The 27953-nt window shown below is 43.4% G+C and overlaps 1 protein-coding gene across 2 annotated transcripts in view; it reads right to left on the reverse strand.

Annotated features, from left to right (window-relative positions):
- Positions 1–665: 665 nt before the first annotated feature.
- The window catches only part of CAMKK2 (calcium/calmodulin dependent protein kinase kinase 2), a 216591-nt gene continuing 189303 nt past the window's right edge, over positions 666–27953 (reverse strand). For both annotated transcript variants that reach the window (XM_082255601.1, XM_082255602.1), the window contains exons 11-16: positions 24146–24199; positions 21457–21530; positions 19691–19778; positions 16036–16164; positions 13800–13900; positions 666–1394 (exon numbers count right to left, since the gene is read on the reverse strand). In XM_082255601.1, the coding sequence (XP_082111727.1) occupies positions 1322–1394; positions 13800–13900; positions 16036–16164; positions 19691–19778; positions 21457–21530; positions 24146–24199 (519 nt within the window). In that variant the 3' untranslated portion in view covers positions 666–1321. The remainder of the gene's footprint in view (positions 1395–13799; positions 13901–16035; positions 16165–19690; positions 19779–21456; positions 21531–24145; positions 24200–27953) is intronic.

The following is a 27953-nucleotide window of genomic DNA, read 5'->3' on the forward strand; positions in this document are numbered from 1 at the left end:
GAGGCTGATGTAAGTACACATGTAAATTTAGTGCCCATATATCTATTTTCTGGATCAGACCTAAAGGGTTCTGTATACTTTTCCTGGCTAATTCAGAGAAATACCAAAAAATCTAAATCTTTAATACAAGATATATTTACAATCTCTCAAAGACTGATCTGTACACCAAATATAAACTTTTAGACTGCATGTCTACAATTACATAATCCTTTTCAAAACTTGAAGCAAATGAAAGTTTAGGTGCCCCTTACGGCAAACAATCATTCTCCAGCAGACAGTTTTCTTGTGTAGGTCAGGTAATAAAAGCTAGCACCTGCTTCTTGCAGTACTTTCCCTTTGTCTCAGCTTGTGAGAGGTCTCAGCTAAACAGTACTGATTAAAAATGATTGGCACGGATCCAGTAGCTCAAACACTAGCACTGTGATAAAATTGGCAGTTCAATATCTAATGAGGACAATTTGGATTTGTCACAGAACTGCATGTACCAAATGACGTTCACAGATAGTGTTGGCTGTATTGTTGTCTTGGAAGTCATATTCATAGCTCCTTTTGTACTTGCTCCATGCAATTTAAATCATTATATTAATAATGAGCTTATACACGATAAATATAGTATTGGCAGGAGAATATGTATTCGTGAATTACATGAAACACATCAAGGCATGTTATAGATTCAAGAATTCCCCTAGTGGTTGCACAACCACACTGCTGCAAGATCTATATAAAAACTACTGGCAAAAAGCCAGGAGGATGGACAGTTGTTTTTCTGAGATGTGCCATCCAACATATCCAAGAGCCACCACAGATTAACTTTTAATGGCACACAAAACACTTTGGTTAGTGTTAAAATATTACTATGAAAATCCTTAAAGCAATCCTTCAAAGGGAAATTCAACAAGCCTGTATCTTTCAAGAACCCCTTATGATGGGGCATAAAGTACATTAAAGTAATGTCAGACCACTGTCTGTGTAAATTTTAATGTCCTGAAAGCCTTAGATATGTACACTGTATGTTGTATTTGGCATCATTAAGACATGCTACAAGCCACTTTGAGTTTTTTTTTTTTTTGCAATATGTATAATACAAGCACCATCTCTGGATCAGTCTCCACTCTCCAGCAGTCACTTGAAGAGTGAGATCATAGCAAAAAATGTTTAACTAGTTATCACCCAAGGCAGGACATTAAGGTCATGAGCGCATGCAGCAACATAATGTGTTCTTGAGCACATAGCATGCACATTTCATTTTATACATGGTGTGTTATGCACACGTCTGTCATAGATGGTATTCTTAAACCACAGCACGTCTGCTTAGGGATCCTCAGGAAAGGACTTCATCCTCTCCTACCTCTTGTAAGTCGCTATCTCTCAAGCTTTCTTCACTGCCTTGGATCCTGTAAATAAAGACAAAGATTCCAGAAAGTAATGCAGATTCTTTATAATGAGATTATAATGTAAAAAGCATTCCATAACAGCCTTATTTTGCAGGAAAACAGCAAGACAGATGGTAAACATCCGATATTAAAGGTCAGGTCAGGCAAGTTAGTTGCAGATTGAGAAGCAAATTTAATAAGTTCAAAAAAATATAAATACTGTAAATAGGCAGTAGCAAAGAAGTTAAGAGCTCATTCACAATATGTTTTGCAGAGCATCCTGTGTTAGTCAATAGGGACGCAGCTAATGTATGGACTCACATCTGAGTTTGACAGATGTGCAGGGATGTGTTCACAGCCCTAAACGCACCTTGACTGCGTTATGGGCCATGCAAAGGATTCAGAAACAAGTCAAATGCATTATAATCTCATAGAAATATACTGGGAGAAACCTACAGGCTGCAATTGTGAATATTGGATCAGCATGAAATAGAATATTCAGGAGTTGCCAATCTCAGCCTTTACATTTGACCTGCTCTTATGTTGCTTTTGATTTACTCCATGAGCTTCCTTTGAATTGCTTTTGTTTTTATACTGACTTGTGTGGGGAAAGAAAGTATATTAGATGGAAATAAATCCCTGTGTATAGGATGGCAGTTTTGGTGAAGAAGGATCTATAAGGGAAGTATGCTTGTATATAAAATAACAGCAGGCAAAACTGCAGATTTTTGTGTCCCAGTATGCTTCTTTCTGCAGTCACCTAATGTAGTGTGTGGTACTTGAAGATACAGGGAGGAGAAAGGAGACAAGATAATCAATTAAAAGAGTTCAATAAAAACATCTGTCTAAATCTGTTTATATGGCAAAATGTTGTTGTGCCTAGAGAAGCAATATGGTTTATGTAATGGCTCAGTTGCACAATATTGGTAAAGAAGGTCCACATATTGCTTTATTCAAACAGGTCTTAACCATCCTGGAAATAGATCTCACATCAACTATCAAATATATTTAGGCACACCAGCCCTTCTGGCGAACTCCAGAGCTGTGGGGCCGGAAAATGCCTCGGCTTCTCTTGATTGACCATGCAAAGTGACAGCTTCCTGGCAGGATAGCTCAGGTTGGATTGGATTAAGATCTGAAAATGCCTGACCTCATCCCTACACTTCTCTACCTGTCTGGGTCTGAAGATAATGGCCTCAAGTAAGTTTTAGAAAATCATATCAGTTTTGCCTGGAACAAGGCTTTTACCTTTACCCACACAAGAAACAGTCCTAAATGTATAGCAGAAATCACCACAGCAAATAGTTTTTACATAGCCTTTTAAAGCCCAACTCCAGGAATTTTACACAATCCACCCTGGCAGTGGGGTCCTCCCTGCCCTTCCAGGGTTAAATGCTCGTTATGTCTAGGGGACTGCAGAAGAGGTTGTTTCACTTACCTGATTCCTTGCTCCAGTTCTCTCCTAATCTGTCTAATGCCCCGTACACACGCGTCGATAGTTGGCCGTGAATTTTCGGCCAACGTCCGATCGGCCGTTTTTTGGTTTGTTAGTATGATGCTTCCGACAACCAACTCCGACTTTTCGGCCGAAAAAAATCTGGTGTGCAGGCTATAAAATTTTTGTTGGCCGTCACCACAACGGCCGATTTTCCGTCAGTCAGTACAGATTTCGGCAGACAAAAATCTGATGAGCAAGACTGGGCATGCTCAGAGATGAAAAAAACACACGGAAAGTAAACCATCACTTCTGAAGTAGATTTTTGTTGGCCGAGAAAATTTGTGTGCAGTCTAGAGCACATTTCAACCAACACAACAACATTGGGCAAAAGTCGGCCGATAATCGTTGCGTGTGTACGAGGCATAAAGCTCATCACCACATACAATACAGGGACATTAACCCTAAGGTATGTAGAGGAGGATGGAGTATGATCAGAGCCGGTCGCAGCTTACAAAGCAACTGCGGGGGACCGATTTCAATGATGGAGAGACCTTGCTGGAGCAAGGAACATTTATAAAGTATTTACACCTTAACCTTCGGCCCCTAGACTATATGAGCAATTAACTCGTGCAGTGCGCAGGGCCCCTTTGTAAGGGTGGAATTTTTCATTTTCCTAATGACGGGCTTTAAATAATGTTACCAGCTAGGACATTTAAACTGTTGTCTATTTTGGTCTGTACAATGCAGGCAATATGTGGTCAATCTACGCCTGTTGTTAGATCCTGTGATTCTATTTTTACACAGACCTTTTCCTCTATGAATATAAACAAAGTGATATCAAATTCTCTGCTGGTAAAGCATATGAGGTGAACTAAAGGCCTTCTCTTGTACATTTATAAATTATTCATGGACTTGAAACAAGTGTTCTGAATTGACCCCAGAGCCTGTTTTCATTGAAGAAACATTTCCTTTAACATCACAGCTGTCATAAAATGTACCACAATCTTAATAAGGATCATAAACCTCACATTAAGCTAGTTCTTGAGCTGCCATTACAATAAAAAAGCATATTAATCTTTGGTATGGTGAAGAAGATCCTAAGGGCTGGTAACACCAATTACAAGAAGCTCTTCTACTTTTCTAACTACTCTGTTAGACTCACTGGCAGTCCTTTGCTTGGTATGACTAATGTCAGACTTCAGGTGTATGTGTTCTTTATGATCTGGCACTTCACAGTACAAGACTAGCTGCAGACAGGTAATACCTGCCTTGTTTAAGGTTGTGTGTGAGAAAGTCATGCAAAGCTGTGTTAGGTTAGGGCACAGGCCATCAAGTGGACAGAGAGACTGCTTTCGAAGCTTTACTCAAGTTACCTTTTCCTGATATTTTCCCTGATTTGTTTTTTCTACAATGAAAAAAATAAATTAATCTGAGCATTTTATTCACACTTACAATGGGTCATATTCAATGTACAGTTCCTGCTATCTAAACAGATATGTTATGCGCATGGTATAGTGGCAGCCATTTTACCTACTGAATGTTCATTAGTAGTGCTATTGTATTTCAGTAAACCAATCCATTAAATGCAGGTCAGAGTACAAATATCTTAAAGTATACTTGTCATGAGTGAAATGTAGGCAGCCAATTCTGATTTTGTTCTACAAAGGCTGGCTTACAAGTCAGAAGCCCTTATTTGTAAAGTTGTAACACAAAGTATAGAAGCCAGATCCAGTATTAAATGGAAAGTATGACAGCCAGGCTTGTGAAGTAGAAAAGAACAGGAAGCATACTAATGCCAACGCTGATGAAAAACCAGCTTTAATATAACAGGCAGAGGATTCACAACATATATACTCTCACCTGTCCACCTCCCGCGACATTGTGTTTCTCCCCACAAAGGGCTTAATCATGTCTCCATAAACTTGGAGCCAGGCTTAGACAAAATGATTGTGCTAAGGAAGAATGTTGTCAGAATTAGTCCCAGGTACTCCAGACAGTACATGGACAGTGAGATTTTATTGATGTATAAATAGAGAGAGTATGACCCATCGAATTTGCTAATAAAGGAGGGAAATCTCCTACATGAGAAATATAGTGGCAGGTCTACAGGAAACTAGGCACAAGCAAAGCTATTGCAGTAGACATTGGCAGTTCTTCAGGAGATCTTTCAGGAGCCTAGCTACTGGAGCTAAGAAGTCTGCTGGATAATTTTCGGTTTATGATGAAAATTTATGGCACCTGCGGACAGACAGTGGCAGAGAATTCTGCTATAGTCAAACAGGACACATGTTGTGTGTCTGTGAGGGAGCGAGGGCGGGAGCAGTGTCAGTATCAGAGCCTTGTTCACCCTAAGCAAAATCTGGGTTTGAGGTTCCTCAGAGCCTGCAATGGAATTCTCACTATTTGTCCCACAGGCTCCCGCTCCCAAGTGCTTGTAATCTGCCATTGCTAGGTGAGGATTTTGAGGTAACTCACAAAATGGATGTGGACTCAGAGGGTACAATGTGTCCAGTATGATGCAATTGCAATAACCCAGTGGCTAACCTAAATTCTTTGGCTTTGTCTTTGAGGTATATAAGGCAACAGGTAAGACACCAAACAATCATCTTGCGTTGCTGGAGGACAATGGGCTACTAAAGGTGGAAGAAAAGACTGTCAAATTTAAATAGTTAAACTCAAGTTATATTATTACCTACGTATATGGCCAAAAAAAGTGATTCCATAATAGCTACGGAAAAAAAAGTGTGAATTACCCAATAACTAGTCTTCAAAAGGCATCAGTCACCCTGGTTGTTAAAGGAAAAGTCCACCCTAACACTAAAATCCCTGCATCTATAGATCTGCACAATCTAACACTTACCTATCTAACCCTGTAAAGAAGAAATCAGCATACTTACCTTTTTGGAAGTCGATCCAACCTGATCCCAAGCTGAGCTGTCAGCCGTGGCTTTGCTGTGGAGGCAGATACAGAGAACATAGTCGACAACCGAAGCCCCATAGTAAGTCTATGGGTGACGTCACTTCCCGTTCATTTCACAGCCGTTGTCAGCTGTGTCCTCTGCAGATTTCCGCCGCTGGGGATTGGGTCGTATCAGCTTCATAAAAGGTATGTATACTGATTTCTTCTTTACAGGGCTAGATAGGTTAGTGTTAGATCAGGGAGATCTATAGATGCAGGGATTTTAGTTTTTGGGTGGACTTCTCCTTTAAAGTCACAGGTTCCCAAAAGTTACAAAAAGGTAAATATTTGTTTTAGGGTCCATTCACACTAGCGTGACTTGTCAGGCGACCAAGTCGCCTGACAAGTCGCGGTCGGTCGCTCACCATTGAATAGTACAGGACCCGTTCTAATAGGAGCGACACAAGTCGCTCCGACTTAGAAAAAGGGTCCTGTACTACTTTGGGGCGACCTGGAGGCAATTTGCATTGACTTCAATTATATGAAGTCCGTGCAAGTCGCGCCGAGGTCTTCACAGGTCGCCCCACAAAATCCTGTCGCGGCAGTGTGAATGGGCTGTTAGATTTGACTGATATTTAGTCTGTTCAAATTTTGTTCGTTTGTGTTTTTTTGTGGTACACTGGTATCATTTTAGGGATGCACTATTAAGCTACCACCATTAGGAAATATTGGATGTACATTTTCATGCTACTTTACTACCAAGACACAATGTCTCAACGGGAATCAAAATTATGTTTACTTATTAAGGTATCTGAATATACCACTATTGTAAAGGCTAATGCTTTCTAAATACAAAATACAAAAGCAGCCTCTACTGAACTAGGTGGTGCACATTTATCTACGGCCATTTATAATTATAAATGACAAAACATTGTCATAGTTGGAAAATGTTCACCTCTACTGAAGTGAGGGAAAGGCAGTGACACCATACTGCTGCTGAGATTCTGCAGGAGCACATTAGAAACTTGTAAAATTTTTCAGGGCTTGGGTGTGGTTTCAGTAATCAGCCAGTACAAAAATATTGAAGCTGTGTCATTTCAGACTTTCTTTTAAAAGGTCCATGTTCCAGAGCCATCACCCTCAACCTTGTTTGACTACCTATTGAGTCAGTAACCTGGAATGAGCATTTGTTAGAAGCTGCAGCTTTACTGGTTGCATTTTTTCTCTTACGTCCTCCGACAGTCGCCGCCGCTTCATAATCTTCACTAATGGGGTATTGACCTTTGCTCCGTAGGAGTAGCTAGGCAACAAGATTTGTTAATATAAAAGCTTTTAGCATATCACACCCCTAGGGGGCGGTCCCCTCAGTCAATACCTCCCTGCTTCCTGCATTCTCAACTCAGTTTCTAATGCCTAGCTTAGGAGTAGCTAGCTGATCCTGTGCTGCTGGGGCTCTCAGTCTCAGCCTTCTATCCTCTTTTTGATTTTATTTTGAGTATTTTTCTCTTTCTTTTACTAGCTGTTCTTTTTCTCAGCATTAGTTTAGTTTCTTCGGATGAAGATGATCATGCGGAGCTGGGTCTCGGACTGGCCACCCTGGATCCCAGGGCTCAGGGCCAGGGGTTCCCCAGCCTGCCATCGAGCGTTCAGTCAGGTTTCCCTGGCATATTGAACGACCCATCCCTGTTCGCTGCAGGGATGCTGCCTGTGAGGTGGCTACCTCACCGGACGCCATTTGCGGTTTCGCACCGCAGTTCCACTGCGTCCTGGCTGCGACACTCCCTGTCCTCAGTACAGCAGTTTGGTCGCTGGAGAAGGCTCCCCACGCCATCCGGACTGGTAAGTGCAATTCTATGTGGGGACCTGTCTGTTTTGGGTGTCAGTCTGTGACTGTGTGACCCTGCATGTCTGTATATGTGCTGAGCTCCCTGTCAGATTCCTGTGCGGAATAGCTGCCTTTCTGTGGGCTGCGGGGGGGCTCTCCCGCTCTGCTATGTGTACTGTGTGGGCAGACTGGGCTTAGACATGCTGTGCGGCGGCCGCTATTGCGGTCCGCCATTTTTTTGCGGCAGAATTGTGGTGACCGGCCCTGTATGGTAGGGCGCGGTGTTTTGGCGCCAAACGCCGCCATTTCGGCGGCGATCAATCGTACAGCCACATGTCGGCGCCATTTTCTCATTGCCCAAAAATGCCTCAGCCGAGCGGCCATGTTTGTGTAGCCTGCATAGGCTTTATAGGACGGTCAGTCATTACATCACTTCCTTTTGCTCTGGGACAGCGATCGGTGGCAGCAGCCTGTGTGGTCTCTCCAGGTTTTTACCTTTCCTTATCCTGTGTTTCCCTGCTCAGTGTTCTTATCCCTGTGGGGGTCGGTACATACTGTAGTGTGCGGTGGGCTACGCTCGCCGCGGTCTTAAAGGGGCAGTACTCCTTTTTTCCTATTGTTGCTGGGGCATGGATTCTCAGGATTGCAAGTTTCCTCCCACCTTGGTGGGGGGCCAAGGGGCTGCTGCATCCCCCGAGGGGGCTGATCTGGCTGCTATTGTGGCAAACTTGGCTTCTCAGGTGCAGATGCTAATGGCTGATCGATCCGCAAAACGGCCCAGATTGTCTATTTCCTCTGATTCAGAGGGCGATGGGGCTGCTATGGCTGGAGTGCCCTCCTCAGGGTCTCGTTCATCTCTGGATCTTGGGGGGTCCGAGGGTGAGGCTGAGGTGGAAGAGTTTGATAATTCTCCCCCTGGCTCGTCTGAAGAGCTTGCCCTCATGGATGAGTTGATTACTTCTATCAAGGAAACACTGCATCTGCAGGATGAACCGTGTCCTCCTGCTTTGATGTCCTCTTATGGGACGCAAAGGAAACGCAAAACAGCGCAGGCTTTTCCCTGCCCTGTGGAATTTCAGCGGGCTGTTGATGAGCAATGGCGCAATTTAAAGAAGCCTTTTACTGTGCCCAGTAAATTCAAACTGCGTTATCCATTTACGCCCACCACTGATGAGCGTTGGTGTGTGCCGCCTCAGGTGGATCACGCGGTGGCGGTTTTGAATAAATCTACTGCGATCCCTGCTGAGGATACCCCGGTGTTCCGGGATCCTACGGACAGGAGATTGGAGTCTCTGGCCCGTCATTCTTATACGGTTGCTGGTTCTATGCTGAAGCCTATTTTTGCTTCCATTATGGCAGCCCAGGCTATTGCGGATTGGACGCAGGTGCTCAGGCGCACCCTGGTGGCTGACTCTGCTCCACCGACGACATTGGCTTTGGTGGATCAAATTCATCAGGGTGTCATGTATTTGTGTGATGCGGACTTGGATCTAGTCCCTTTGGCTGCACGCCTCTCGAGTGTGGCGGTATTGAACCGTCGCTTGATATGGCTGAAATGTTGGTCGGTTGACCAATTATCTCGCAAGACTTTGGCTAATTTGCCCTACGCGGGATCTCGCCTTTTTGGCGAGTCTTTGGATTCTCTGATAAAGGGAATTTCCGGGGGTAAGAGCACTCTCTTACCCCAAACTCACAAGAATAAGTTTGTTCGCGGTAAGACCCTCTCAGGGGTCCTTTCGTGCCTTTCGGTCGCAATATAAGGGCAAGCCCTTCAAGGGCCAAGGCTCCCAGAAGAAGCCGTGGACGGGTAAGCAGAAGTCCGGCCAGTCCGGATCCGCTGCCCATGCCAATTCAGCCTGAAGGGGTGCCCTCACCCGATTCTGGGGTGGGGGGACGTTTGCTCGGTTTTCTTCAACCCTGGTTGGCCCGCATTCGGGACAGGTGGGTTCAGGAAATCGTTCGATCTGGATACAAGATCGAGTTTCTCTCTCGGCCGGAGAGCAGATTTTTTCCCTCAAATCTTCAGCTGTCTCCGGAGCGCTTGCAGGATCTGCACCTGGCGGTGCGGGACCTGCGGGCCCAGGGAGTGGTGGTGCCGGTGCCTCATCGGGACAGATTTCGGGGGTTCTATTCCAATCTGTTCACTGTGCCCAGAAAGGAGGGCAACGTGCGTCCGATTTTGGACTTAAAAGCTCTGAACTGCTTTGTGCGGGTTCGCAAGTTCCGCATGGAATCCCTGCGATCGGTGTGATGGCTGCCCTGGTTCCGGGGGAATTCATGGCCTCCATCGACTTGAAGGATGCGTACCTTCACATCCCCATTTTCGAGGGTCACCAGAGGTACCTTCGATTCGCCATTGCGGAGGATCATTACCAATTCGTGGCGTTACCCTTTGGTCTCGCTTCGGCTCCGCGGGTTTTCACCAAGGTGCTTGCGCCGGTCCTGGCTTTACTGAGAGCCCAGGGCATCTCTGTCTTGGGGTATCTGGACGATATCTTGATTCGGTCTGCGACCAGTCAGGGCCTGGTGAACGACCTGTCCATCACGATGCAGACTCTGCAGGAGTTCGGTTGGACGATAAATTTTCCGAAGTCGATGCTGTGTACGTCGGTTCGTCTTCCCTACCTGGGGATGATCCTGGACTCTGTTCAAGCGAAGGTCTTCCTGCCGGTGTAACGTTAAGAAACCATACCCCGTGAAGAAACCATACCCCTCGTCACTTCCGGTCTGAAACAGCAGAGCAGCGCAGCAGAGCGCATGCTCAGAGCCCCGGAGACGTGATTGAACAAGAAAGAAGTGAACAAGTGCGCATGCTCGGAGGGTATGATATGTTAACGGCACGAATACTTGCGGCGGTAACATTAAAAGAGTTCTGCTGCAACATCAATCATCTCCTCTCCTCTCCCTGTCACTTCCCTGATCTCCCCTAATAAATATGAAAGTGGCGGCGGGTGTATCTGTGCTCCGTGATCCGCTTTTATATTTATTAACGGAGATCAGGGAAGTGACAGGGGAAGGAGCGGACATGAGGCATGATGCAGAGGAGCTGTTATAATGTAGCCGCCGCAAGTTAAAGTACCGTGAGAAATCCATACCCTCCGGAAGTGACGAGGGTATGGTTTTCTCACGGGTATGGTTTTTTCACGGAACACCGGAAGACAAGCTCCGGACACTTCAGGACGAAGTCAGGTCCCTCAGGGACAATCAGTGCTCGTCCCTTCGGACGGGTATGAGGTGTCTGGGATCGATGGTCTCGGCTTTCGAGGCGATTCCCTTCGCCCAGTTTCACACACGGGATCTTCAGGCGGAGATCCTGGCCAAGTGGGACTGGCGTCCGCAATCTCTGGATCTGCGGATTTCGTTGAGCCGCCTCACCCGAGGGGGTCTATTGTGGTGGCTCCAGTCCCCGGCGGTGTCGGGGGGCAAGTCCTTTCGTCCTTTGTCGTGGACGGTGATCACCACGGATGCCAGCCTGTCGGGCTGGGGTGGTGTTCTGGGCGTTCTGTCCGCCCAGGGAACTTGGTCGGAGGAGGAATCCTCCCTTCCGATCAACATTCTGGAATTGCGAGCGATAAATCTCTGCCTTCTGCGTTGGACGGACAGGCTTCAGGGCCGTCCGGTTCGGGTGCAGACGGACAATGCCACAGCGGTGGCCTACATCAACCACCAAGGGGGCACCAGGAGTGCCCGAGCGGCTCAGGAAGTAGCCAACATTCTGTCTTGGGCCGAGACGCACGTCCCGGCGATATCTGCAGTTCACATTCCGGGGGTGGAAAACTGGCAGGCGGATTATCTGAGTCGTCAGACCCTGGACCAGGGGGAATGGTCCCTTCACCCGGATGTCTTTCAGATGTTGTGCGCGAAGTGGGGTTCCCCAGATGTGGACCTGTTCGCGTCTCGTCTAAACAACAAGGTGGAAAGGTTCATGGCAAGAACGCGCGATCCTCGGGCGGACGCCTCAGACGCGTTAGTGGCGCCCTGGCATCAGTATCGTCTGATGTATGCCTTTCCACCGATTCAGCTGCTGTCCAGGCTCCTTCGCAGGTTAGCCTCGGAACCGCACACGGTGATTCTGGTGGCACCGGACTGGCCTCGCCGGTCTTGGTACGCAGACCTCGTAAATCTGGCAGTCGACGCTCCGTGGTGTCTGCCTCTTCGAGAAGATCTCCTGTCTCAAGGACCGATATTCCATCCTGCTTTACAGTCGCTGGCTTTAACGGCCTGGCTGTTGAAAGCCAGGTCCTGAAGGATAGGGGTCTCTCCCCTGAGGTCATTCCCACTTTGATCAAGGCTAGGAAGGCCTCTTCGGGGAAGATTTACTACCGTACTTGGAAGGCGTATTTTGCCTGGTGTGAGTCCAGGGGGTACTCCCCTCGCTCATACTCGGTATCGAGAGTGTTGGCCTTCCTTCAAACGAGCGTGGACTAGCGTTTGGCGTTGGCCACGATTAAGGGTCAGATTTCTGCGCTGGCCATTCTCTTTCAACGCCCTGTGGCATCTAATTCTTTGGTTAGCACCTTTGTTCAAGGGGTGCGGCACTTGGCCCCTCCTCGGAGGGATCCTTTACCTCCATGGGACTTGAACCTTGTTCTGTCCGTGTTACAGCATGCTCCCTTTGAGAAGATCAGGGAGATTTCGTTGTCTCTGTTGTCCAAGAAGGTTGCCTTTTTGGTAGCGATCACTTTGGCTCGTAGGGTGTCGGAGCTGGCGGTCTTGTCCTGCAGCTTTCCCTACTTGGTGATTCATTTGGATAAGGTGGTCTTACGACCTAACCCTTCTTTTCTCCGAAGAGGATCTTGGAATTTCACCTCAACGAGGACATTGTCTTGCCTTCGCTTTGCGCGAAGCCTAAGCATCCAAAGGAGGTGGCTTTGCATTCCTTAGATGTTGTTCAGGCGATCAGGGTTTACCTGTCATCGACGAAATCCTTTCGCAAGTCGGATTCTCTGTTTGTTCTTCCAGAGGGCTCTCGAAAGGGCATGGCAGCGTCGGCTGCGACCATCGCCAAATGGATCAGACAGACAATTGTGCAAGCCTATGCTTTGAAGGGGAAGGTTCCTCCTTTCCCTGTGAAGGCGCACTCTACCAGGTCTCTGAGTACGTCTTGGGCCTATCGTCATCAGGCTTCTGTGGCCCAGGTGTGTAAGGCGGCGACTTGGTCGTCCGTGCACACCTTCTCCAAATTTTACAAAGTGGATGTTCAGGCATCGGCAGATGCTTCCTTTGGCTGTAAAGTTCTTAGTGCGGCAGTGCCTTAGGGTCCCTTGTTTGGGTCCTTGGCTGTTGGGGTGTTTTACCCCTGGGTTACTTGTTCTTTCCTGGGTTGTGGCTCCTGTTGAGCACGTTTTTTCCTGTTGCCCAGTTGGTTCTCTTACTTGGTAAGGTTCCTTTCTCTGCTATGGGTACTGCGTTGCTTTAGGCGCGGCTACGTTTTTCCCACCCCTCATGTCTACACTGCTCTGGGACATCCCCATTAGTGAAGATTATGAAGTGGCGGCAACTGTCGGAGGACGTAAGAGAAAACGGAATTTTTGTAAAATCTTACCGTAAAATTCCTTTCTCTGAGTCCTCCGACAGTCGCCGCCCCCGCCCCTCTTTGGGGTTTGTTTATGTACTCTACTGCTATGCTACTGAAACTGAGTTGAGAATGCAGGAAGCAGGGAGGTATTGACTGAGGGGACCGCCCCCTAGGGGTGTGATATGCTAAAAGCTTTTATATTAACAAATCTTGTTGCCTAGCTACTCCTACGGAGCAAAGGTCAATACCCCATTAGTGAAGATAATGAAGTGGTGGCGACTGACGGAGGACTCAGAAAAAGGAATTTTACGGTAAGATTTTACAAAAATTCCGTTATTTATGCTTATGCAGGGTAAGAATAACCATTAGGCACAGAAATACGAAGGAAAGAAGCGGCTTTCCCCTATATAGTTACTGGTCACACATTTTATCAGTACATACACAAACATCACCCTTAGGCCAAGTTAGGGCCAAGAAAACAGCTAATGTTTTACACATAAAAGGTGCCCAAACAGAGAGGTATTACTTAGGATGCCAAAAGTTGGGTGCCTACAGGCTTCTGTGATGAAAAGCTGGCCTTGCACACAAGCAACTTCCTAGACAGTAAAGAAAATATCAGGATGACGGCCAATGATCATTCAAGGTGCCAAAGGCAACCTCTGTATTTCTATTCAAGCAAAACCATACTTCAGCCTGCTACTTGGGACCTATAAACAAAGAATGGATCAAAATAACGATCCACTTACGTTTGTAGATTTCCAGGGGAAGACAAGGATCTCTCTTCTTTCCTGCTTCCATCAAATGGATTCCCAAAAGACCGCTTCCGAAGCATCGTTTTAACCAATATCTGTGAGGGCATAACAAACATTTCAAGAGGTTTTAATAAGCAGACCTTTTCTGATCATTTTCTAATTAACTAGAGTGTCAAAATCTTGCCAAGTATTATGCCTCATACTACATGTACAGTATACACATACCAGTTACTCTCATATAGTTCAAACCCAATGCTTTAACATTGTACACGTTTCAATAAATGATTATCAATTAATCTAGTTTTAAAATAGATCTAAACCTTAAGAGGCAATTCACATTTATGCACTGCAGTAACACACGTTATCACAATGCACATTATGAAAGTTAGGGCATTGCATGGCCATTCATTTTCAATAGTATTCTAACATAATAAAGAAATGCACTTGCATTGCATCACACAGTGACACACTACCAAGAGTTGTGGTGCGCGGCATAGGAAATAATGGTGCAGGTCTGATTTTTGGCACGATGGTGGCCAATTTATAACTTTTAGGAAGAGGGCAAGGAGGGAGATTGAGCATACTCACTGAGGGTAAAAAGCTAAATTTGTATAAGAACCCTAAGGAAAGGCTGACAGGAAACAGAATATGTTCTTTGTACTATAAAGGTATATAGAAAGATAAATAGGTAATAAAAACAGTCTGGTACACAGCAATCAGGTTGTAACTAGACAATAAAAGTGGTAATATGAGAGAAAAACATTACAAAATTTAAGAGGTATGGATGTGGAGGTATGCTCAGCATATGTTACAGGAGACCAGGAAATGTCATAGTGCTTAGTAATTATGGGACAGGCATCTGTCTCTATATGATTGCTTTGTCAGAACTGGTAATCAAGTATAGATGACATAAGCAATCATCATGGACAACAACCTGACTTTTGTCAAAAGGGCCAGTGTTAATGTGAGGATTTGTGGGCTGCTGTTAGAAAGCTCATGTATAAAGGAAACCTTCATTCAAAATGTTTCTTTATAATTTTGGATTGAGTAGGGAAGGGTTAACAACACATTTGTTTTACTGTATGAGCCATTGTGGAGATTTGCAGATGAGAATAAAGCTGTGCACAGGAGCCCTTCAGGAATACTGACAGCAAACAGGAAGTGTTCTTCCTTTTATCTATTATACGGAACTGGGGAAAAGAAAATAGTGCACAAAAGCTGGATCAGGCCAGGAAAAAAATAAGGTTTCAAATTTTAACCTCTGAAAATTAAACTAAAAAGTGCAATAGTCACTATGGGCAATAACTACATTTGTTTCCTACTACTGATTCCTTAACCCCTGCTAAGTGATATGAACTGTATATCAAATAAGCTGTGCAGTGTGGCCAGATTAAGGCTGGCCATACATTATACATTTTTTCTTTAGATTTACCCAGGGCTTTTTTTCTCAGACAATAGGTGCAGGAACTCCCCTCTTTCCGAGGTAATCCTTTTCTCTGGCCCTACAAACCTCCCAGCACCATTCTTTGGTCCCACCTCCGAGCACCATTTCTTGGTTCCACCCCCTACCCACCTCCGAGCACCATTCCTAGGTTCCACCCCCTACCACCATTCCTTGAGTCCATCCCCTACCCACCTCCCAATACTGCCCTTTTAGACAATACAGAACCAAATATCATTTTGTGGTGCTAAGTAATTTTGTATATAATTTTGAGTGATAACAAGAAACGTAGTAAAATAGATCCCCTGCAGCCAGCAACAATAGATCCTCCTAACAATGGATCACAAACCCCCCCCCCCCCCAGGAACAATAGACCCTGGCAGCAACAACAGATCTCCCTATAGCTAGCATCAATCGAACCCTCCCTCAACAGTAGATCTCTCCCAGCAAAAACTGACCCCCCAGCAACATAGAACCCATCCCCAGCAACAATAGATCTCCCACCAGCAACAATAGACTCCCTTGCTAAAATATATCCCCTCCAGTTAGAGTAGATCCCCTCACAGCAAGCATCAATAGACCCTGCAGCACACCCCAGCACCCCTTACTATTACATACAGTCAGTTCTGGAGGTGCTGGAACTGCGTTCCCCCCTGCGTTCCTGCTGAAAAAAAGCCCTAGGTAAATCTAAAGGAAATTGGATAAGAAATAGGTATATTGTATGACCAGCTGAACACAGAACAGGAGACAATGCAAACAATATTAGCACAAAGCAGTCTGTAAACATACCACTGTAGCCAAGCTGGGGATGTGCTTCACCGAGTTCTCCACTTCTTCCTCAGTGACCTCTATCAGAGTGCAGTTCTCATCCTCACTTGGAAGAGGCTCTGCGCCATGCTTGGTGACCCATGGGTGCAGCTTAAAATAGTAAAAGATGTAACATTTAAGCATTGCAAAAATAACACATTGCACATACTTGTAGGGCTTTAAAATGTACCGGCCATACACACACAGAAACCTGTACGTACGTTTAAGATGTATAGCTTTATCATGTTTTCATTTTGTTACACATCTCAAAGAAAAAAACATCCATTAGGCAGTATTAATAAAATAGGAACTGGCATATTGTATGCTTGCTGTCAAATAGGAACATTTTCAAAATGCAAAAAAGATTGAATGGATTTTAATGCTCACATGGTGCTTAGTGTTAACAGTTCTTCAATTTAAAAGGACTAAAAACTCAAACAATAAACTTAAACTCTTAAATCAGTAGTAAACCTGTATAAAAAAAAAGAAAAAAAAAAAAAAAAGACCCCCTGCAAGTTTTATTTCATAATGTACTAGTATACTAGAAGTATACATTATGACAGACTTACCTGCACATGGAGCCCTCCAGTGCAGAACTGTCACAGCTCCCAGGTGCTTCCATCTTCACCCGGTCTTCCTCCTGGGTTCGCGGGCTTCAGCTGTATAAATGGCAGGGGCCGTGATGATGTCACTCCCACCCACCCATGCTGGAGCCCCAGCATAGAGCTCTGTAAGTACAGCACAGGTATGCTGTCCCTTCAGAGGGCATGCGCCTGGTGATGTCATCGGCTGCATCCCGTATGAATATCTCCTAAATAGTGCAAGTTTAGGAGATATTCACTGTACCTACAGGTAAGCCTTTATTATAGGCTTACCTGTAGGTTCTAGTTAAAAAGTGGACTTTACTTCCACTTTAAGCTGGCCACAGAAGACTCAAAAGAGACCAGCCAAATTTCAATCTATGGCTTGTCCTGTATGAGAGAAGACGATCTACCAATGGACTGCTCATGAACGGGCTTGCTGGAAAGCTTTAGTTTGACCAGCGCAGTACCCATCACTGATCAGTGTATTCTGACAGCACAGAATGCCAGCGGATTCAGTTGTCAGAATACAATGACACAACAGGGAGGGTTCCTGCATTCACCTCAAATGTGTGGATGGGGGAACATGGCCAGCTTTATTCGCTCATTTTTGGTCTGTTAACTAATAAAAAATTTTATTATATGTTTGAAAAATGCAAAAATACCTGTTGATCTTGCCAAAAATCTTGATGTCTGCATGTGCTGTTCCTGTGAACTACAGGATCCCACTCATCTATGTTATGGACAAGAGTACAGTGGGAGATTCCAGTAGTTCTGTCCTATGTTTGTTGTCCTGATACAGTGAGCATAGACATACCAAGACAGGAAGTACAATACTGGCAGGATTAACATGTGAAAATAAAGGAAAAAAAAGCCTAAAAAAAGAAAACTAATGCAGCCACCACATTTAAGGTAAGCTACAATGCATTAACATTTTTGGGGTTTGATTTGCTTTAAACACGCAGCTAGTTTTCTTATCAAAATTTTTGACAAAAAGGAAGAAAGGGGTGTATTTTCTGGCACAAAATATGCATATAGCTGTTTATTCTAGCTGTGATATTAACCACTTCAACTCCTTTATCTCTATACCCCTTATAAATTCAAATTTTTACATTTCCCCAGGGGACAATTATTTCTGCAATTGTTTAATTAATTATTTTTTTCCTATTGTCTTGTAAAAATAATTTTAGCTTCTGAGCAATCTAAAGACAAAAAAGGTAGTTCATAGTTTTAAATAAGCTAATGTTAATGTGTATACAATATTTTTTTTCTGTGATTTATACTGTTTTTAATAACAAAATTCAAATAAGTGTAGCGCTAATCAATGTACATAAAGTGAATAGTACTAAAACATCATAAATTGTGTTATGTTGTAACAAATAAAATCAATATAACATGTGATAAGTCCCAAAACACAATTTATGATGTTTTGGTACTATTCACTTTATGTACATTGATTAGCGCTACACTTATTTGTATTTTGTATGTATTGGATCACTGTCTGTTGGTCTAGTGTCAGCAGCTTTTCTATTCGTTTACCACTCATGTTCATTTTTTAGCGCAGAAATTCTCCCCTTTTTTGTATACTGTTTTTAATGACACTCAAATTACAATTCTGATACAAAGTCGTTTACATATGAAATAAAGGATTTTGTAAAACATTATGTGCTTTTATAATGCAATGGCATACAACGAAGCAAACAAACCACAGCAGAAAAAAGTTTACAAATTAATCAGGAAAAAAAAAGGAAAAATGACAATATGTGCAGAACAAAATACACCCCTTTGATCTGCACTTGAGAGAACAAGTCTAAATACAATGTAACACTAACAATGTTACAAAGTTTTTAACAAAGAGCCTGCAAACACCATTAGCCAGTTGCATTTTCACAGCAGATGTTTGCTTTTGTGCAGTAGAGTGGGACCAAAGGGGGCCAAACTGACTGTTGGTCCTGGTGACTGGGGTAAAAGCAGCTGCGGTAAGAGAAGGTTATTTTAATGTGTACACAAGGGTTTCTCAACCAGGGTTCCTCCTGAGGTTGCAATGGGGGTTCCTTAGCAATGGGCAATTTCTGCCTCTCAGTTAAGTTCCAATGACACCATTGTTCCTTTTAGCTACCTGTAAGGGGGTAATTCTTCCCAATGGTGACAAGAGTAAGGAGCATTCTTCCCACTGACTAGTTGTAGATTTTTAATTTTTAGCAGGGGTTCCCAGAGACCAGAAATTTATTTCAAGGGTTCCTCTGTGTTGAAATGGTTGAGAACACTTGCTCTAGAGTTGCCCTGTAGTTCAGGGCTACTGGAAACAGGTGATAGACTTCCTCCATGACAAAATGGGTTCTCCAGTGCCTTCTGGGGGTTTACCCAGACGAAGATTTACCCAAAGCCCTTCTCTCCTTCCTGCACACCACGCTCTTCTTAGCCAGAAAAATTATCGCTAGGAAATGGATGCGAGAACACCCCCCTGAGCTGAGTGAGTGGGTGGCGGAGGTGAATGGCATCTTGCCTTATCATAGACTTGTGTATAAGCACAGGGGTAACCCCGCCAAATTCAATAAAATATGGGACCGTTGGTTACAGAGATCAGACACTTGCAACTGATCCCCGCATTGTGCCACTTGAAACTTTCTTGTTCACTCTCTAACACCACCTGCCTTGCTGGTCTGCCATGATGGGTTGTTACCACCGTTTATGTAGACTGTCTTTATGCCATGCCTGTATTGCAAATGCACAGTTCTTGCACATGTTGTTGTAAAACTTTTGATCTTTTTTTGTTTTGTTTAATAAACTCACTGTTTTGTAAAAAAAGAAATGGTTGACAAAGGCTGGTGTACACTACGCACAAGTGGTTTGTTATTAGGTATACTGTTTTAGTATACTGGGATATATGAAGTATAATTTATGATTTGGCTCACTGGTTACAGCCCAGCTTTGAAATACATGGTGATATGCACACTTTAAAGGCATGTGTAATTCTCTCCTTGCTATACATGTGATTAGGGACATGTTCGAGCACCTCCACATAAATAAATCATGGAGAAGAACATTGAGCTCACCTTTATATCAGGTACAGTAAGCCTAGATTCTGGGTTTTTATCCAGCATCTTAAGAATTAGATCCCTTAGGTCCTCTGATATTTCTGGCCTGTTAAAAAAAGAAAGATATTAAAAGCTGTTGTTGAGTTTTTAATTACTGTACGCTGGCATGTAGCTTTGGGGATGATGCTAGTAAAGAACATTTAGGGGAATCCAGAAAGGCCCTAATGACAGTTTTCAGATATGTTTGAACTACATGCACTTTATTCAGACTAGCATTTGTGCCAGTGTTGAAAACCCTACTGATACATGCAGCAAATTCCGGTAGTTCTGACAACCGCTGCTTTAGGAATCTGTCTGACAGTGCACAGCAGTGGGTAGATTTGAAAGTGATCATTGGACTGAGTAGCAATAATGGATCTGCCCACTCCCATTCACTGTCAAAAGTGGAGCAGACATGATGGGGAATTAGCCTCTCAGTTCCCCATTAGGCTCTTCCCACCCCTAGTATAATGCCTGATACACACATTTAGTATTTTTTTCGTTCAACCCAGCAGGCTGATAAAAAAAAAAAAGAAAAGAAAACTGAGGAGTACTAACTTTGCAATGTTAATATGACTAAAACCAAAATGGCATTTTAGTCAAAAGGACTATGACTAAAACAAAATCGAAATTTGACAACAAAAACTTTAGTTATATATCACAACGGTTAAATCTGGGTCTATGGTGCATGTTCAAACCTTAATACCATAAATAATAACGTGTTTAGAGTTTTACTCCAGGAGTATATAAAAAGTTTGGCAATTATAGAGAAATGCCTAAAATATGCAATACAAATTTAACTAAACCCATTCAACTAAAATGTATTGTAGATTTTAGTCAAATAAAATACGACTAAAACCAAAACAAATTTGGCTCACTGGTTACAGCTCAGCTTTGAAATACAACGAAAATGGCATTTTAGTCAATAGACTAAAACTAAATCGAAATTTGACATCAAAATTACCATTGCTGCTGATCAGCTGCTGGTTTTCCAGCATGCTCTTTTGACAGAAGTCAGCTGCCAGACCAGGTCCTGTCAGACACGGAGCTGTACACACGAGCCGAAAGCCAGTCGGTAGCTGCCGAGCTGACCATTGTCAGCCAGTGTGAACCTCGCCTACAACTCTTTTGCAAAGCACCTATTAGTGTGACAGGCACAGTAGCCGGGGGGGGGGGGGGGGATGAGAGCACTGGAGAAGGAGTGCTCAGTGTGGATACTCCTTCCCCAGACACAGAAAAATTCATGTACCAGGTACATAAATTGTTTGAGCACGAAACCGCCGCTCTCTATGGCTGGTCCTAGCATGGATGTATGTTATATACATGTGAAAGCCTCAGTCAATGCAGCTCCTCTATTATTAAGCCTCATTAGGTGGGGTGAAACATGTCGGGACGTGGCCCGAGGTGCGCCATTGACTGAGGCTTTAACATGTATACATCCATACTAGAACAGGCCATGGTGACCAGCAGTTTCGTGCTCACTGGATTTGTTTTTCTTACCCTTGCATCCTTGCTATCCTGAGTGCCAATTGGGCCCTACACCTCAACCTGGAGTAGCATACCCAAAAACAAATAGCCCTAATGTAGGTACATGAATTGATTGTCTACGATACCCTTTATGAATACCCCTGATTGTGTCTGTGATGCTCATAATAACCAATCAGATCAGTTTCTACTTGTATTACCAGTATTTTCCTTTCCGTTAAGTGACAACCACACTACAAACAGGGGACAGTGTGACTTACTGGTCAGGAAATTCCAGTGGCTGGTTCTTTATCTTGCCATGGAGGGATAAAATCCTCTCATCCATAAATGGACACTGAAACATCAAGATGCCGGTAAACACTAAGCAGTCTATTATGCAGCACCAATGTGATTTACAAATAGATGCAAATACATTTATTTATATTTTAAGCTTGGAATGTGTGTTTTTATACTCCAGTTTATATACAAGTTACTTAAAGGGAGAGTACAGAATTGTTTTCTGTTAGTCCATTTAGAGTTAGTATTACATTGTTTACATTATAGAAAATGTTATGCGAATTTCACATTTTTACAAGCTTATTCCTCCATATGTTTGTTTTTTGGTTAAAGACATTTTTAGCATGGTCAGCTCTCGATGGCTGTAGAACTATCAGCCACACAGGGAGTGAAGTGTTTCAAGTAAGTTGTAGACTTGCAATGCGAGGAGAAGTAAAATGCAAACATTGTGCAGTATTAGAAAAATGTAAGCAAAGCTCTAATGAACACATATGGTTGTCTGTATACAAATACAGTATATTAATACATTAGAAACAATGGTCTTAAAACATTAACACATCTTAATAGACTGTTTACAGCAAGCTGATCTCTGGAAAATTCACATTACATTCCCAGTATACATTAGTTAAAATAAAATAAAAAATCGTACTGGTAAAAGAAGTTTCTAACACGGGAAATTTCCACAGGTTTGCAAAAACTTTCCAGGTAACCCACTGACAAAGGCTAGGGGGGAAAACGGTCATTCAAAGTAGATTTAACCAGATGATCTCTACTGCTTGATATCAGGGGGGCCTGTCCTCTACATAAACAAGCATTTCTGGCTAAAATGATAACATGCTTATGGAAAGATCTTTGGCAGTTGGGTGTTCTAGTTGCCATCTAATGGTGTTAAATCGGAACTAAACCCATTGATTTAACAGTTGCAAAAAACAGTTACATTCCCAGCATAATGGGAATGCTAACTCTCACATTTGGTTGTGCTGTCAACCAAAATGTCCTGCCATCAAATGTCAAATGTCTGGTGTCATAACTGATCACATGTGCAGCTCCATGGCAGTTGCAGATCAAACAGCGGCTAAAATGGCAGCTTCTTTGGTTGAAATGGAAAAGGGTTTAGTTCTGCTTTAGGCCCCTTTCACATTTGCCGCTCTTTCGGCGGACTCAGTTTTTCTCAGCGGGGGATCAATCCGCCGATCCCCCGCTGAGCAGGCGGATGGCAGCTCTGTCTCTGCGCTGTGTGCAGAGACAGAGCTGTGGGGGAATCCGATGAGAACGGACTGCCAGACGGATGGAAAATAGGGTTTCCGTCCATCCGGATTTGACGGACAGGATCAGATCGGATGTTTGCGGACATGTCTCCGCTGACATCCGATGCCCCATAGAAATGCATGGGGCATCCGTTCAGATCCGCCTGAAAAACTGACAGGCAGATCTGAACGAGCGCAAGTGTGAAAGAGGCCTTAAGGTTTAGAATCCAACAGAAAATTTCCCAAAAAGACAGTTCACTCACCCACCAGCCTATGCTTCATGACTTCCTGCCTAATTATTTAAACTGGGAGGAATAACAGCCTGCCAGTGTCATTTATACAGGAAAAGTGCATATTATTTAGCACTGATTACTGAATTAATGTCACTGGTCCCCAAAAAGTGTCACTTAGTGTCAGAATTGTCCGCCGCAATGTCACAGTCCCGATAAAAATCGCTGATCACCGCCATTACTAATAAAAAAACTAAATAAATAAATAAAACACCCAAAAATCTATCCCATAGTTTGTAAACGCTATAACTTTTGCGCAAACCAATTATTATATGCTTTTTGGGATTGTTTTAACCAAAATATGTAGCAGAATACAAATTGACCTAAACTGATAAAAAAAATTAGATTTTTAATTTTTTTTTATTGGGAATATTTTATAGCAGAAAGTAAAAAATATTGTTTCTTTTTTCAGAATTGTCGCTCTTTTTTGTTTATAGCGCAAAAACTAAAAACCCCAGAGGTGATCAAATACCACAAAAAAGAAAGCTCTATCTGTGGGGAAAAAAGGACATCAATTTGTTTTGGGTACAGCGTTGCACGACCACTCAATTGTCAGTTAAAGCAACGCAGTGCCGTTTAGCAAAAAATGGCCTGGTCATTAGGGGGTAAAACCTTCCGGAGCTGAAGTGGTTAAAGTCTATTTCCAGTGCATTTAACTATGCAAGTTGACACAGGCTAAAAAATAATAAAATTAATACCTATGGCATGTTTGACCTTACACTCTATGTGAGATCAGTAATTAGCTTATAAGATACTGTACTAAAAATAAACCAGAGAAAATGTGATCATACAGCATCTGAATAAGGTCCCTTTTACATGGTCTTTCCTGTCAGTTTTTCAGGCAGACCTGATCAGAAGTTCTATTCATTCCTATGGTTATGCAGGTGTAAATGGACTTGTGTCCGTTTACACCTGGCTACCTCCGGTCTGATTGGGTCCACTGAAAAAAAAAAAAAAAACAGAGGGAGAAGCGGATCAGAGGGTAGTTGGGTGTAAACAGACAGGGGAGTCCATTACTCATAGTCGCCCAAAGAGCAGAGAGGATTTCTCATCCACCCACTCCTCTGTAGATTGTAATGGAATCTGCCCTGTGTGAAAGAGGTAAGACCTACACAGTGATTTATGAAAATACATACCTGACCAAATACAAAACAGTGCAGGGTGACTCCCATTGCCCAAACATCTAGAGCCTGCAAATAATGCAAAAAAAAGAAAGGTAACAAAATTAAAGTGTTAATGTGCTAACAATGTACACCTGCCATGCACAGCAAACTGTATCACAAGATTCTGTATCCATGGCAACTTTCCCACACCTCCTACTCAGAGCATACATGTGAATTATCTACAAATATTAAACAAAGAAGGAGCAGTGCAAGGACATTATCTGATATAAAGCATGTGGCATCGTAAAGCATACATCCCTTCGTTTTATTGATTATATGGGCATTTTAATGGTTCGGAGATTTTTGGTTCACTACCAATTTTACCACAGGGTCAACTGTACCTGAAAATATGTACGGTATTTTTTTTAGAGTCAAGTTTACATAAATCATTGTACAAATTATCACTCCTTAAATTACCGTTGGCTTCTGCCTGTGTTAATTTGAGTTTCTATGAGGTTTATGTTAAGAGCAGAGTATAGATCCATTTTGGTGGAGATAAATACAGATTTAGAAGAAAAAGACTTTCAATAGCTAAAAACTATACCAAAATAAGAATAGATTGCAAATCTATGCCATATGGGAGTAAAATAGTTTTTACTGAGAGCATGATCACGAACACAGAGGGCTGGGATCTAAGTCCTTCAATGGACATGAAAAGAATTTTACGGTAAATACAAAAATCATATTTTCTTTCTTACCTTTTGAGGGATACAGGAAGTCTTAAAGGATAAGTTCACCTTTTTGAAAAAAAATAAATAAATAAATGCACATTTTTTGCAGGTAAAAAAATGTGCATTTATTTATTTTTTTCTAAGGAGTCTGCAGAGCATCTCAGATAGAAAGGATAACTTGCCACAAATCTGTGGCAGCATTGAATAGTTAGGCCCCTTTCACACAGGCGAACCGTTCAGATCCGCCTGTCCGTTTTTTGGGCGGATCTGAACGGATGCCCTATGCATCTCTATGGGGCATCGGATGTCAGCGGAGACATGTCCGCTGACATCCGATCCGTCAAATCTGGATGGATTGAAACCTTATTTTCCATACGTCCAGCGGATTGATTCCCTCATAGAGAAGAGCGGGGACTTGACAGCTCTGTCTCCGCACACAGCGCGGAGACAGAACTGAAATCCGCCTGCTCAGCAGGGGATCGGCGGATTGATCCCCCGCTGAGAAAAATGGAGTCCGCCAACGGATTCCCCTGTGTGAAAGGGGCCTAAGTCTGTTAACTTGCTGCACATTTTCACTGGCAAGTTGTACAACTTGCTTGAAGCACAAGTTCTAGTTGACACGTTTCCAATTTGTAGTAAATTTGCGTGCCAAGTATCTAACAACAGCAAAGTTGCAGTGGTGAGTCTACAGCCAGAGCACTGCAAGTCTACAGCAAATTCAGCCACAGTGACCCCTATGGTGGGATGACTATTGAACAACATAACAGCCAGAACTTGCAGCAGACTTGCATAATGTTTGCAAAGAAAGTTGATCTGGAGTCATGCAATGCGGACTTGCTGCAATTGTGCAACAAACTTGTGAAGCCTGGCAAGTCTAGCAATTGCTTAGCAAGTCATGTTCAACCCACAGTACAACTGCTTGCTATCTGGGATTGTACCCACATTCAACAGATCACAGGTACGATGTCAGGCTCCTACAGACTCTCAGGATTGCTGTCTGCTCCTACCTCTGATACAGGCAGGCAGTTTTTTGCGAGCAGGAAGATCAATAAACTATGAGAGTGCTCACCAGTGCCCTCGCAGTTTATTAAGAACTACAAGCTGTCAGTCTCTATGGTTGATGGTGCTTGTAGTCTATTCATTCACAAGAAACTGTGAATGCATGATGCGGCCCTGTGGGAGGAGCCCCACTGTTTTTAAATTGTGACAGCGGGAGAAGATCAGGGGAAGAGGGGTAGGATGCTGAACACGTTATACCCTAAATAAGGGTATAATATGGAAAATGTTCAGAAAGGTAAACTTAGCCTGTAAACCCTCAGGATGTTCAAAAGCAGTCTAACTGAGGGATGGGCAACACAACAGGCACTAATTAACAGGCCGATTGCAAACAGAAAGGTGGAGATTGCCTGCAGCTCTTAAGAGCAACTTGAAGCACCTTAGGGCCAAAATTACAGAACATGTGAACAGAAGACCAAATGCCAGTCTTAGGGCTCACATCAACAGTCATTGATTTTCTTGTGTTTGACATGAGTTTGGAATGCACAACAAATGCGGGTCAGCAAAATCTCACCGTCTTGGCAGTAAACATGGCAGTTCAGAGGCTGCATGTGAACTGCATTTTGTTGCATTTCTTTGGACATAGCATGTCCTATTAGGTTGCATTTTAATTGCAGGCAAAGCAAGTCAATAACGCAGTTTATTGTCAAATGTTACATTTTCCATTCATTCACAGCTGCATGCGTTTGAATAGAAAACATAGCTAGATCAGGTGGCAACAGGAAACCTTGCAAATCTAGGAAATAGTTGCCTGGTGCTGAAAAGCCCATGAAGTGCTCTCAGATCTAGTAAAGAGAGCATTCACAGAAAAGAACCCAATCCCTACATGGGGGGCTGTCTGAGGCACCATTGAAATATTTAAATGAGAAGCCAGGGTGTCCTTCTGGGGCCCACCCAGAATGACAAAAAAGGAATCAGTCTTTCTGAAAAAAGAAAAAAAAAAGGAGTGGGTGAGATTTAGACCCCCAGAGCCCAAACCACATCCAGACAATGGAAGGGAATTTCCTTTTGATGAACCAGAGCCAGACAGAGAACAATGCCCTGTTTAAAGTGATATTAAAGGCAAGTTTTATTTATTGTTTATTGTTTTTTAAATAAACCTGTCATACTTACCTGCTCTGTGTAATGGTTTTGCAGAGTGCATCCCCAATCTTCCTCTTCTCTGGGGCATTCTCGGGGGCCCCTGACGGCGCTCCTGGCCCCTCCTTCCTGCCAAGTGCCCCCAGAGCAAATCATTTGCTCTGGGGGCACCAAAGCAGGCTCGCTCCAGAGCTGCTCATCTGCGTGTCCATTCACACAAAGAACTGTGGCTTGGCCCCACGGCTCTCTCTTCTCATTGGCACCCGCTGCTGTTTCAGCCAATGAGGAGGAAGAGTCCCCTGAAAGGCTCTTGTGCACATCGCTGGATCGAGATGGGGCTCTAGTAAGTATGGGGGGTGGTGCACACAGAAGATTGAGCCTTTACAACCACTTTAGGGTGAACGGAAGAAACTAACTGAGACAAGAAGGAAATCCTGGGCCTCAACACCACCTTGTCTCGATGCAAGACCATAAAAGGATCTTTGTAATATAAAGCCACCAGTTCAGACACAAGGAAAACCATTGTGTGGGTTGGAGTAGACAGAAGAATGTCTCTAATGGATTAAAATTGTAGTTTCTGATGCACAGAGAGAACTAGACTCAAATCCCAGAACCAGGGTCGCTAGGGAACTAAAGAAAGCTAGCTTTAGAGTAAAAGAAAAGAAGTACATCCTCCTAGGACACTATCAAAAAAATGGAGGCAAGCTGGAAGTAGGGGGGGGGGGGTTATCCTGGGCTAACCAACAGTTGTTTTGTTTGCCAGTGTACGCGTGAGTATAACCCGAAAGTTTAAGATTTCCTTTGTTCCTCAATGGACAAGACTACACAACAACACAATTAATAAAAACACAGGTAAAATAACTCCTACATCTTACTGAAATAACCACATTATATTTTATACCGTAGTAACAGGCATGTAAAACTAAAAATGAACTGCCCCTATTTGCTCTGTTAGATACACCATGGAAAGCATT

The sequence above is a fragment of the Pelophylax lessonae genome (assembly GCF_965119305.1).
Source record: "Pelophylax lessonae genome assembly, chromosome: 1".
Classification (NCBI taxonomy): domain Eukaryota; kingdom Metazoa; phylum Chordata; class Amphibia; order Anura; family Ranidae; genus Pelophylax; species Pelophylax lessonae.